Source organism: Dasypus novemcinctus, chromosome 16 (genome assembly GCF_030445035.2).
Source record: "Dasypus novemcinctus isolate mDasNov1 chromosome 16, mDasNov1.1.hap2, whole genome shotgun sequence".
NCBI classification, from domain to species: Eukaryota; Metazoa; Chordata; class Mammalia; order Cingulata; family Dasypodidae; genus Dasypus; species Dasypus novemcinctus.
In genome coordinates, this window is record NC_080688.1 from 93,678,645 (window position 1) to 93,692,506 (window position 13,862).

The 13,862-nt window shown below is 43.9% G+C and overlaps 1 protein-coding gene across 3 annotated transcripts in view; it reads left to right on the top strand.

The window, feature by feature from the left end:
- ZNF236 (zinc finger protein 236) overlaps positions 1–13,862 on the top strand; it is a 152,181-nt gene that overhangs the window by 30,524 nt on the left and 107,795 nt on the right. For 2 of the 3 annotated variants that reach the window (XM_058277909.2, XM_058277912.2), the window contains exons 4-7: positions 3,837–4,015; positions 7,032–7,156; positions 9,003–9,175; positions 11,266–11,409. In XM_058277909.2, the coding sequence (XP_058133892.1) occupies positions 3,837–4,015; positions 7,032–7,156; positions 9,003–9,175; positions 11,266–11,409 (621 nt within the window). The remainder of the gene's footprint in view (positions 1–3,836; positions 4,016–7,031; positions 7,157–9,002; positions 9,176–11,265; positions 11,410–13,862) is intronic. The other variant, XM_071208593.1, reaches the window with a different exon arrangement.

Below are 13,862 nucleotides of genomic sequence, written 5' to 3' on the forward strand. Positions count from 1 at the left end.
CATTGTCTTTCTCTTGAATCCCTAAATCATATGTGATAGGTGAAGCAAAAACTATGTGATGTGCTCAGTGTACATTGAAGAAATACTTGACAATTACATTTTTAAAGTGGAAAGTGGAAAGGGGCCATCAATGGAAATAAGATTTCTGCATTTCACTCATATGGTAGGATGTCGATGTCAGTGGGCTATGATAAGTTAGTATGTGTATTAGAGTACCTATCTCAATTGATTGCTGTTAAAGAGGAGATTGAATTCAACTTTTTTTTTAATTTTTAATTTTTAATTTTTTTCAATTCAACATTTACTTGCACCTACTATTTACAGTATTGCATGTCAGGCTATGTTTCAAGGATTCCAAACCAACTAAGAAAGGGAAACTGGGATATAAGCATGCTCAATTTGCTATATACGGGCCTGACATCAGTTACCAATTGCTATGTAACAAACCACCCAAATGTGTCTTAAACAGCAAGTACTTATTTAGCTCATAAATGCGTGGCTTGGTTGGGAGTTTCTTCTGGTCTCGGCCAGGCCAGGCAGCCTTGACCTGGCGTCGCTCTGGGCAGTCACTTGGCAGGTCGGCTGGGGATGAGCTTGTCTGAGCTGGCCACCTCTGGGACAGCTCTTCTGCACATGGACTCTCAACTCACAGCAGACCCGGGCCTTTTCCCGTGGCGTTAGTGGTGGGCACCAAGAGCGTGAGCCGCAAGCTCGTTTTTAAGGGGTCAAAGGACAGAGTCTGAAATGCAAATGCCAGTGGTCTTGGTGCTCTTCTGAAACCTGGGTCCCAGAGGAGCACTCCCTGCTGCCCTCCTCCTGCCCTGCTCACTTCCTGGCTCCACCCGCATCACGCTTTCCTCCCTTGCTCTCCTCCCTAGCTCGAAGGCCAGAACAGTGTCTTTTCTCCAGCCACCAGTCTTCCTAAAGAACCATCCTCTCCTAAAATCGCTGCCTCCATTGGCCTCAAAATGGAGCTCAAAGCACAGGAAAAATCGGAGTCACCCCACAGAATTCTGCTCTTCCCTCAGCACTTAGCCTGCCAGATGAGTGCCCTGCCCACCTGTGCCTGCTGGGAAGGTGAAGAGCAAACACGCACAGCAGCTTTCAGCGTGCCTGTGTGAGGTGTCAAGCATCCGCGGTGTGGATTTGAATATCTGAAGCAAATCTTTTGGTGGGAACATACTACCAAAAAAGCAGGCAGAGTCTGTCCACACTCTCAGTGTAAGAAAATTTGGAATAAGCAAAAGTGATTACTGGGTGTTTCCAGTTGAAAATTATTCCTTGTTTAGAGCATGTCCGTCTGGATTATAAGATTCTAGTCTTTCATGGCCATTGAGCTTTTTTATAGCTCTGTAAATCGTAGAGAAGAAGATGGTAGTGCAAATGGTTTTTGTCTTTGGACATACAAATGAAACCTATTCAGTGGAGAAACAACGTGCACACTCCCCTTTCCCCACCATCACCACCAGGAAAAAGTTAGTTTTGTATGTATTTGCAAGTTCATTTCAATATTCATAATCTAAAAAGGTGTCTGTTCTTTGGATTCCTCTTTAAACCAGTTGTAACATCTGCCTGTTTTCACATTTAACTAGGCGTTAAATAAAATCTTTGCCATAAGTTTATTTGATAAAAAAAGATAAAGAAAAAGGTGAGTATGCCTTCAGCAAAACGCAGGTTGACTAAATGCCACGTGAGGCGGGTGACTCCTGCGGGCTGCTCTTGATGAGTGATGTTAGCCTGGAGCAGCCTGGGGCCAGGGCGGTGGCTGCTGCCGCCTGGGTCGGCTCCGTGTTCGCAGTGGACAAGGAGTGCGCTGGGCGGGCACTGTGGTCCACTGTTAGCCAGGGGAGGCCCCGCCTGGGCCTGCTGCTGTGCCAGGTGGGTGGCAGCGGCCCGGGCTGGGCTCTGTCCAGTTTTTCGCAGCTGTAAGCAAGGTTTACATAAACCAGAGAGCCCAGCCAGAAAACTGACAAATGTTTGTGTAATATCCGTGTAGATACCCCCGTAACACAATTATGTGATCACGTGGCAGCAAAGTGAGTGAAGAGAAGATAGGTCTGCAGTGGAGCAGTGAAATCCCTGGTTGCCAGGAGGGTGGGCAGGGCGAGGATGTAAGTCAGGCTTACAAAAGTAAATGTTTTCTTTCTGCCACTTAACGTTGAAGAGTGCAGAAATCATATGTATTTTAAAAGAGATGCCTCATTCTCAGAGATATTTTCTTCTTTTTGGCATTTTCCTAGAAAAAATTTTCTTTACTATCAGCAAGTTGCTAATAATCTAGTAATCTGTTATTTCCTTACATTATTTTACAAAAATGCTAATTTAAAATTAAGTTGAAATCATTGTTGGATGACTCAAAGTATTCTATTCATCCTTGTCTTTGTCCCACAAAGGCTGCTTTAAGGAGTATCAGTTAATGACCTCATATTTTAAGGTATGATGTTTACATACATTTAAAAAAAACTCGTGGGGGTAGATGTGGCTCAAGCGGTTGAGTGCCCATCTCCCACGTGGGAGGTCCTGGGTTCAGTTCCCAGTGCTTCCTAAAAACCAAACAACAAGCAGAACAAATGATAAAAGCAACTCAGGGATGCTTTTGGCTCAGTGGCACTCAGTGGTTGAGTGCCAGCTTCCCACATGCAAGGTCCTGGGTTCTGTGCCCAGCCCCCAATACCTTAAACCAACAAACGAAAAAGCTAGAGTGTAACATAATTGGAAGAAAGTCTGAGTGAAAGAAACTGCTGTATATATAGTTATTGGGAAAACGACCTTCCTATTGACAGGGTATACCCATTTCCCCCATGTTTGTACAGTTCAGTTTGAGCATCATGTAAGTAAATGTATTGTGAAACTCTATAATGAGTGAATTAATTGGTGTTTGCCCCAAGTCAACATGTGCTACTGATCGACGTAATTACTGAGGACTTACTCTGTGCCACGCACTGTTAAGCATTTTACACGCGTCGTTTTGTGTACCTGCATCGGAAGCCTGTGAGGGCAGCTGGTGGTTGATGCCCACTTCATAGGTGCAGAGTGACTTTGGGCCCAAGTTGGCGTAGCTGGTCACAGGCCGCCGCAGGGTAGGACCCTGAACCAGCTCTAGACTATCCAGACCAGCATTATCTAGTGAGACGTCATGTGAGAAACCTTACGTTTTCTAGTAGTCACAGTGAAAAAAGTAAAATCTAAAAGGTGAAATAAATTTTATTAGTATATCCAAATATTGTCAAATCAAACATAAAATAATCGCGATAGTCTCATTCTTTGTGCTGAGTCTTTGAGATCCTGTGTGTGGTCGACTCCCACCTCAGGTCCGCACGCGTTTCAGGAGCCCGACGTCTGGTGGACAGCAGCTCGAGGACCCGCTTTCAGCCCCCGTGCTTTTCTGTAATCTTCTCTGCCTGTAACCAAATAGAAAAAATTATTAGGTATTTCCATTTAAAAACTGATCAGCTCTCATTTTGTTTTAACGTAGTCTATTAAACTAAATTTTTAATTAAGTAAGGTGGTGTTGAGATTACTCTGCTTCTCTGAAGTTTTCACAGAATGGGTGGACAAAATACAAATTACCCAACAGCCCATTTGAGACCGTTCACTGCCTTCAAAAGTTGTGCTCTTACCATCTTTCCAGTGGTTCTCTCTTTTTCTTCCAATAAAGAAATGTGGTTTTATATATTCAAATTTGGACATAATGATTTTTTGGGGGAGAGAAGTGGTATTTGTTGCAGAGGAGTGTGTGTCTTGCGTGGGGTCTTGTCCTTTACCAGTTCCTTTAAGGAGTAGTGGACAGCTCTGGGTGGCTCGGCTCTGATGACGGAGCATGCGTTCTCTTCCAGAACCTCATCTGCTCCGAGTGCGGGGATGAGTTTACGCTGCAGAGTCAGCTGGCCATCCACATGGCGGAGCACCGCCAGGAGCTGGCGGGAAGCCGGGCTCACGCCTGCAAGGCCTGCAAGAAAGAGTGTGAAACGTCGTCCCAGCTGAAGGAGCACATGAAGACTCACTACAAAGTCAGGTCAGAGCCGCCTTGGGCTTGGTAGAGAAACGCAGATGTTGGGCTAAAGGCTGGCCTGCTTCGTTATGGTTGATTAACCCCATTTGCCACTGTGGGAAGGAGGACACACACTGGGACAGCGCAGCTAGCGTGGTGTGGCACGTGGTTCGTGTCTGCGGTGGGGAAGGGACGCTCCAGTCAGTGACAGGCACCCGAGTGTGTAAAGCGGCTTCTCAAGGGCCTCATTAGTACCTTTTACTGTATCAGTTCACTTAGCGGCCCTAACCTGGTGGGAACGCATGTATCCTGCTTGGTGAGTAGATAGTAGATAGAAGTAAAATCTCATTTGATTATTGCAGACAGCCCTATCAAGTGCTGGTGTGTCTTTTTTTGTTTGTTTTAATTTATTTTTCTTGCGTTTTTAATGTTTAAAACATTTTTAAACATTTTTTGGTTTAACTAAACATGTTTCAGTTAAAACAGCAGCTTCTGGAAGAACCACTTGTTCTTGCCTGTCCTGTACCTCTCCTTGGCCTTGGCCTTGGCTGGGCCATGCGTTTAAGAGCAGGGTCTCAGAGCCTTGTTGGCAACAGTTTTGTCCAAGGGAGTGACCACAGAGACGCTGTGGGCATGGGGTGATGGTTGTTATAAACTTTCACAAAAGACTTGATCTTTGGCCTCTTGATGGTTTTCTTCTTGTCCATGGCAGGGCCACTCTGCTGGTAGCGGTTGATTCCAGCCACCCGAGCATGCTTAGGGCAGCTGGAGGTGCCGGCGTGAGCGCCTTTCTGGGTTCACAGACTTGCCTGTTCTTCAGGTTATGCTCACTGCTGCCTGTGGGCCCTCAGCGCAAGGCTCCCACCCTGTGCAAGGCCCACCAGGGGCCAAGGAATGGGACGCCCCTGGCATTGCCCCAACCCATCCCCCAAGCTGTGGATGGCGGCAGGTTGGAAGCCCCTTCCCAGGCCTCTTACTGACTAAGGAGTGCTGCTTTTAGCCCCATGTTTTGCAGATGAGAAGCCTTAGATTAGAAGGACAAGAACTTTCTCAAGGTTGTACATCTCATTAGTCAGGGATTTAAAGGCATCAGGGAGTTAAACCTTAAAAATCTGGTGCCAGAGCTCAGAGTCTGCACAAGCATGCCTGGAATTGAATACATTTATATACACACACAGATGTTTCTTTTTTCTTTTCTTTATTTTAGGAGGTACTGGGGATTGACCCCAGGACCTCATTCACGGGAAGCAGGTGCCCAACCACTTGAGCTATATTCGCTCCCCTATTTCTAGCAAATCTTAACATCCTTTTAAAAACTTCTTGTTTGATCTATTCCTGATTATATGTATGATACCGATATTTCCACTTCTAAATACAGTGATGTAAAGAGATCGTCCTGCTGTCGGTGCTCAAGTTAGCTAATGGTGATCATCACTTGTCACATGCAACTGCTTGAACACACTTTAAAAGGCAAAATCAATTATTATTTTAACTATTGTATTAGCTGTTTCACTTACCACAATTCCACAGCCCCAATATTTAGGAAATATCTGTACTTTATAACAACAACAAAGGTCCGACACCAGTTAATTAATACATTTTATACAATGCCCAAGGATTGGTGGTAGTCCTTTATCCTCCTAGCTTCACGGTCGTAAGTATGGACTGAGCATCTCCACGTGATCAGTGATCTCTTGATGTTTCCTAATTTCCTTTATTTGCCTGTTGTTTAATAACATGATGTGGTACCAACCTAATATTTCAAAAATTCAGTGGTTTTTAAACCCCCAAGATACAATGCATACTTTCTGCACACAATAGCTTTTATTTTAATGAAGTTGTAAAGCAGATTTTTTCTGGTATTTCTTCAGTGGTTTGAGCGCGGTCGTTTAGACCATTGCTGGTTGGATATGTAGAGAGCAAGAGTCCCGGGTCTTGGGGAAGGAGGGAGGAGCCTGGCAGACGAGGTCCCCACCTTCCTGGAGCGTTCCGTTCCCGTGGGGACGACAGAGACGAGCCTGGTCAATGGGTTAGTGACCGGCCTTGTGAAGGGAGTGGCTCGGGGACGTGCTGGGGGCTGTGAGGGTGGGCAGGTAGGTGTGCGTGTGGGTGTGCCATGGAAGTGAGACTCTAGCGATGGGGTGCCTGCTGCAAAGCCCTCAGCAGCACCCAGCTTTGGAGGGCGGTGGGAGGAGGATGCAGGGCTCAGGGAGGTGGCCCTTCCTGGGTGTGCGAGAAAGTGAGGTGATGCGGCTTAAGGACTCACAGTGGCTGCTGTCTGGGTGGGCGTCAAAGCAGGGAGGCGGTTAGGAGGTGTTGAGCTAGTACGCCCCCAGGATGGTGCTGTTCTGAGCCCCGGCGGCAGCTGCAGAGTGGAGAGGCCTGAGTGTCGGGAGGTGAAGCCACGGCCTTGGCAGATGGCCTCGTGCGAAGGGTGAGGGAGAGAAGAATCCGCTGGGCCCCAAAAGCAAATTTGCTGAAGTGGGAAGAAGCAGGCTGTGGGATGATGAATGAGTAGTTCCGTTTCGGGTAGTTGCGTTCAAGCTGCCCATCCACCATCCATGAGGAGAGTCAAGTGGAGAGTTAAGTAGGTAAGTGTGGAGCTCAGACGAGTAGGAAGTCTAGGTTTGGAAGTCATCAGCATTTCCATGGTGTTTACAGCAAGGAGACTGGATGAGATATCAGATTCAGTGTAAATGTATAAATCATGCCTACTCATGTCTTTATAGTTGACCCTCATAGGTAAAGCTTTGTCTAGAAGAGAAATTCAAAAAAATTGCAAGTTTTTACTTTGGACAAACTACATTTCTCTTTTCATCAGAAGTAGAAAAATGAATTTCATGATTTTGAATACACAAAACTAATATGTGTGTGTGTATATGTATGTGTGTATGTGTATGTATTATATATGTGTGTGATCAGTTTCTCATTAAAGCAGATTCTGATGACTAAGTCACCAGACCATTCTGGTAGGATTTTCATTTTGAAATTGTGATTAAGGGAGGCTGCTTAACGACTCTTTCCCCCCGTGTTGTTCCAGGGTCTCGAGCACAAGGTCCTATAATCGGAACATTGACAGGAGTGGATTCACGTATTCATGTCCTCATTGTGGAAAGACCTTTCAAAAGCCAAGTCAGTTAACCCGACATATTAGGATACACACAGGTATGAAAAAAGTTTACTTTTGGATGATTTATCATGTGGTTTGAAGGAAAGAAAATGTGCCTTGGAGGCAGCGTGTCCTGGATGCTTTCTTGGCTTTTCCATTGTTTTCTGTGCAGTCTTGGTGAAATTGCTTAATCTTTCTGTGGTTTTGTTTCTTCACTTGAGAGGTGGGGAATGAATCTTTCTCTTGGAGTTGTGATAAGTCACAAGCGAAAAGTAACAGCAGTGTTCACAGAAGAGCCCCTGCTGTGCCCTGCTTCGTGACAGGCCATCGGTAATTGAGAGCCGGTTACTGTCAGTGTGATGTTACATTTAATTCATAAATATGCACTGAGTATTAAGTATATACTAGGTGTTAGACAGCTAATTAGGTATAAGGTTACAAAAACACAGAGTCCCTATATTCTGATTTTTCCATCACTAACTGAACTATAAAACATGGGATCATTAGCCCATTTTACAGGTGAGAAGGTTGAGGCTCAGGGAGAATACATGGCTTTTCCAGTGTTCAGAGCACTCCAGCTTTCAGGCAGGTCCTTTTGTCCTGCCTCTCAGAGCAGCACGGGCACTTCAGAGACCAGAGCAGGTGCCTGTGCCCTTACCTGATGTAACATCACGGTCAGGGAAAGTCTCCTCTAGTTGCTTAAGAGCATGCTTCTGAATTGGGTGGCCAAGCTCAATGATGAGAAGGGCTTTTTGATTTGAGGAAAGTTCCCACGGGCACTTGCGGCGTGTGCCATGGGGCAGCCACGAGGGAGTGGGAGTCTCGAGGCGAGCTGCTGTTTGCTTGTCTCTTTCTCTGTCACTCGATGTCCTCCTGGTACAGTTTGCTGCTTTAGGTTTCTTTTTAGGTCTTGGTTTGCCCTGCAACTGGGCAGGCACCATCTAACTGAAATACTGGTCAAACTTGATGACTCGTGCAGTGGTGTAGTGTAGTGTGATGTGCATGTGTTAGATGGTGTTTCATATTGTCTTTGTTTTGATTATGAGGCTGTCAGTTGGCCCAGTTAAATTGTGATTAACACATACCAAGCTAATCTCAGTGTATTTATACCATTTGCTTTCTCTTCTGACTGGTCAGGTGGTGCTTGGAGGCAATGCCCACAGCTCACGACTTCATGTGCCATCTTGGGCTCAGCCCGGGACTGGTAGCCTAGAGGTTCCCTGCCTGGCGCTCCTGACGGGGACAGCTTTGGTCACCAGGCACCACGGATGTGATTCCCAGGAACCATCCCGGGTCGGAGTGGCTCACTGTTCAACCCCAGATTAGTCAGAGGCTGTGGGAGGCATTTCCCTGGGGAGAGCTCCCATGCCTGTCCTTGCAGCTGGCCTCCCTCCCAGATCAAGCCTCTGCCCCCTGCCCTGGAGCTGGGGCATAGCTGCTTTGCAGGGGCCTCTTGCACTTGGAGAGTGTGCTGCGGGCAGCGCCGTGCAGCCCTTCCTGGCGCGGGGCCTCTGTCCTGCTGCGGCAGGGGTCAGGGCGGCTGGAGGTAGCACAGGGTTATTTCACTGGGAGCGCCTTGCAGCCGTGCTGGCAGACCTGACCCCCGTAGAATCATTGTGACCAAAGATAGATTTGTACGTGTGTATTTTCCCAAATATACGTGTTCTTACCCACATCTATTCTTTCATTGCAAATGTATTGAAGGTTTGAAGACAAGTGTCGATAAAGCCCAAGTCCCCCCGATGGCCGTTACATCTGCTGGGTCTTACGTTGATGTCATACTTCTAGCCTTTGGAGAAAAATATTGATATTTTGAGTCATGTCAGCCTTTCTCTTTTTAAACCATAAGCTGCTCTCCCAGTACGGAGTTATGTAACATTTGGATTGTTTTTTTCTCTGCAGGTGAAAGGCCGTTTAAGTGCAGTGACTGTGGAAAAGCGTTTAACCAGAAGGGGGCCTTGCAGACCCACATGGTGAAGCACACGGGGGAGAAGCCCCACGCCTGTGCCTTCTGCCCCGCCGCCTTTTCCCAGAAGGGGAACCTGCAGTCCCACGTGCAGAGGGTCCACTCCGAGGCAAGGACAGGCGCGAGGCAGGCGAGCCAGCCAGCCAGCCTGGGAGAGGCGCCACTTCAGAAATGCAGAGGGGGTGGCCTTGAGCAGACCCTGCGAGGAGGGAGCTTGTGGCTCTCGGCTTGTGGTCCAGGAAAGAAATGATGAAATAATATTTTTGTCTTTTTACTGACAGCATATTATAGTTTTGGTGATAGGTGTTTGACAACAGTAACACCTTTGCTAGTTAGAGCTATCAATCTGAATGTTTGGCTATTTCATTCCTTTAGTAAAATTGAAACACAGATGTCATCTGTAAGAAACTGAAAGAAGAGAAATGAAATCGAGAGGAGTTTTTTCCTGTTGCTAATACTGCTAAATATCCGTCTGGCCACATGTGGGACCATACACGGTCCTGGCCAGACACAGCCCTGGTCTGGTCACTTCCCCTCTGGCTGCAGGTTAGCTGTCCCCACTAACCGGAGGCTCACAGCACTGTCATCTTCAGATCGTACTCCTGTAGGTTCTACAGGGAAGTATTTCTATTAAGCATTAATCATTGTCCTGATTTGGTGTCTTCAATTTATTTATAGTCTAATTATAGAATATAAAGAAGTATTTAAACAACACAATTTTTTTTTTTTTTTTTTGAGGTACCAGGGGCTGGAGATTGAACTTGGCATTGTGTACATGAGAAGCCAGTGCTCAACCACTGAGCCACGTCGGGCTCCCTGAGTTGGCTTTTTCCTTTGTTTGCTTTTTATTTTTGTTTTTTCAGGAGGCACCAGGAACCAAACCTGGGACCCCTCGCATGTGGAAAGCAGGTGCTCTACTGCTTGAGCCACATCTGCTCCCAAAACAAATACTTTTATTTATCATGGGTCAATGTATTTTATAACACTGTTTTGTAGGATGAAACTGTCATATACTTAAAAGCAAATATATATCTTCCTTCCTTGGAATAACGCCTTGAGTAACACTTAAGCAAATAAATGAACTGAGGGTTAATGGTACATTTTTATCTGGACCTAAAAAAGTAAGGAGTTGTCTGAACTTAGATAAGTAAGATCAAATCTAAAAAGGAAGAAAAAAACCCAAACCCTACATACCTCACAGTTTATAAACAGATTCAGGAGTCCACAATAAATAAGTTACTTTTTAAAATAAAGTTTTGTTATCTAAGCCTTAGGAAGGGCATATAATATTAGCCAGGTCATAATACTGGGACATGAGGTTACTTCAGACTGCTGAGGAATCCATTTGGATAAGCTTATCTCTGTGCAGGTGATTGCTTAGGAATCCTCATGTATTTGCACAGCACCTGGAGTATCTCAGGGGTGCTGCAGAACTGGCCTGTGAGGGTGGAGGATCCGGTGGGTCGTAGGATCCCTGTGTTTAGGAAACTCCTTCAGGGAGGCTCGGGGCTGGTGTGTCCCACGCTGTGCGGAGACCCCTGGATCCAGCCTTGGGCAGCTCAGCTGGGCCATGAGATAAGTAAGATGTCTGAGAGGGTCTGCCAGCATGAGTTGGCGATACCCCGTTCCCTGGAGTCTAAAGCCTTATATTTGGTTCTTAACGGGGTGAAGTCTTATTGAGGCTCAGAGGGAAACGATCAGGTTTTCAAGTTAGCCTTTGAGTGTGATAATTACTAATGTTGGGTTTGAGTGATAATGAAAGAATATTTGAGATGCTCTTTTCCTTTATAGATGTTCCAGTTCATTTCACTATTCTCTATCACCTACTTTTATCTTTATCATAGTTTTAAAAAGTAGTCATTGACATTGACTATCTGAATTGGTGATGAAAAATTTAGTTTGACCATGCTTCCTAACTTGTATGTTTTAGCTCCTGGAAAGCTATGTCTGAGTGACATTTAAGTCTAACTGACCAGCATTCACTATTTAACATTTTAATCTTATACTGGCAGTATTAATTTAAGAGCTGAGTCATTGATTCTGAAGCTATCTAATTTAAAAGAAAAAGTAATGTTGGAAGGGTTGGATTATTATGTCTTTTTGAATAGAAGGGTAAATTATGATTTGCCATAACTTAAATATGTTTCTTTAATAATCAATTGTGAGAAATAATTTATCTCTATTTTTTTCCCCCTTAAGGTAAAAAATGGCCCTACCTATAATTGCACAGAATGTAGTTGTGTATTTAAAAGTTTGGGGAGCTTAAATGCTCATATCAGCAAGATGCACATGACTGGGCCACAAAATTCAGCAAGTTCTGCAGAGACTGCTCATGTTTTAACGGTAAGTTTAGTAATCTGGGTTCTTTTTTTTTTTTTGCATCTGTTGAATACATTTTGGAGCACTGCTACACCGCATGTATTATACTTTACACTGTCCCCCCAGTAATCTGGTTCTTGGAAGAATATTTTTTACTAAAGTCTGTTCATCTTAAATGTGACTTTTAATAGTATTATCTGGTTCCATAAAAGTGCTATGAAATTGTTCTATATGAAGGTTAGGTAGTACTTTTTTTTTAATTAGTGAAAGAAAACCCATCCTTTTAAACTTTAGAATACTGTTAGATGACCCTGATTTATTGTCATCTGAGCCAGTGAAAAAAAGACAAAATGTCATCATTAATTTATGAAGTTATAAATCATGCAGTCAGTGTTATTGTAATAGATCCTTAAGTTTACAATTTAAGAATTATTTATACTTCGTAGATAATATTTCTCCATGTCTAATGTGACAGTGATGATTATTCCAGAGTCTTGGTACTTTTGGGACACTAAATTATGTTTTCCAGTACATGCATTTTAAATTGTATGATGTACAATCATACACATGGATATTTTTATTTCTTTACTCCTAGCATTCCTAGTTCAACTTCATTCTGTTAATCCTGTTACTTTCTTGCAGTCAATTTTTAATAATAAATGGAAAAAATCCAAGTATAGAATATTGTATCTTTAAAGCAATATACTAAGTTATAAAATCTCAGAAGCTTGGTACATGTTCCCGAATACGGCTAGCTGGTTGTTGAGTTGTTGAGCAGTTCAGTTCAGCAGTTTGTGTTTCAGTCAGCAGCTGCCTCCTGTCATATGGGAAATGGACTAGTTAACATTTATTTGAGAAAATTAGGGCCATTTTTAGTGTTTGTTTTTTTCTTTTCTTTTTTTCCACAATATTGGCAGTTGGGATGATTCCTCAATTTATGCTTCATTAATTCTAAAACTGGAGAGTAAGTAGAGCCTAGTAATTAAGCTTAGAAAATTCTGTTGGACTGAGTGTTGTTTCTTTTAATATAATTTCCAAAGTGTAAATCATAGCCAAATAATAGCGTTTTCAACATTTCCTTTGGCAATATGCAAATCAGATGTGTAGGTGTAGTGAATAGTCTAGACCAACAATCCAGATCTTTGTTTAAAGTTATGTCCTCATTTAAAACCTGAGATTCGGAAACGTGGTGTCTGTTCTACCAGTCCCCTTAGCGTGGATGTGTGTGTTCTCAGTCGTGTAGTACACCTAGGATTTGGAAACATGGTGCCTACCGTGCACCCTAGTGTGGATGTGTAAGCACATTCTCAATTGTGTAGTACATCTGTACTTCCCAAGCCCAGCAAGGAACCGATTCTCAGCCTCCTGCACTGAGTCTCCATGTGTCTTATTTTGCCTCTCACTTATTTTATTTTTATTGTTTTTTTTTTGTTTTTTTTTAAATCGTGGCCTTTTTGCTATCTTTTTGAATCTCCTGGTGACTCTTCTGTTGGTTTTTGTTTGGTAGTAAAATTTTTAATTTCTGAGAGTTCTCTCTGGTCTCAAGACATGCTTTTCTTGTTTGATATATTTTTTCTGAAATCTCTGAGGGTATTAACTAGAATTTTCTTTTTAAAGTAGTTCTGCTCATTGAGTTCTCTGCCTTGCATCCTCTCCCCGTTCTTTCAGGTATTTTGTAATCTCAGATTGCCTGTTTGTATTTCAGCGTTAGGCAACAGCAAACGCGTGAGTGCAGTATTTATGCATGAAGGGAGCTTGCTGATTGGCTTGGGTCCCTTTATGAGGGAGTGGCCCGGGGACCAGCCCTGGAACTTGGGTGTCTCTGTGTGGCTGACCACAGATGACTTTATTTAGTCTGGGCACTGAGTGCCACAGGAGATGCCCTAGCTCTCCCCGGAGTGTTTGTTCATTTCTATCTAGAGGCAGGTCCTCATTCTTTGCCTGTGTGGTAAGTGCCTAACCCTGCACATCCTAAACGGAGGAAGACAAGAGAGTTGTTTTCAGGGCTATTTATCCACTATTTTTTTCACATTGCATTTCTGTTTCCTGAGCTGCTTCAGGAATCTATTTTACTCCATCCACTATGTTCTTGGCTGTAGCTCTACAAAGCATTTATGCCTCCAGTCTCCTTGTCTTCCAGGTATTTGCTGAATGTTTTTTGACCAAAATGATTTCTTTCTTATTTCTTATTTTGTAACTTTATGCTGTTTTTAATTCCTTTACTTCGTTTAAAAAAAATTTTTTTTTAGGAGGTACCAGGGATTGAACCAGGACCTCATACATGGAAGGCAGATGCTCAACCACTTTTAAGCTACATCCATTTGCCAATGAGAGTTTGTTTTTTTTAGGATGTACCACTGAGCTACATCCGCTCCCTCCGTTGGCGTCATTTTAATGGGCTAGCAGGAAAATGAGGACCTGTGCGCTCCATCTGCCATCTTGAATTGATACTCTCTACTATAGACACTTAAAAATTT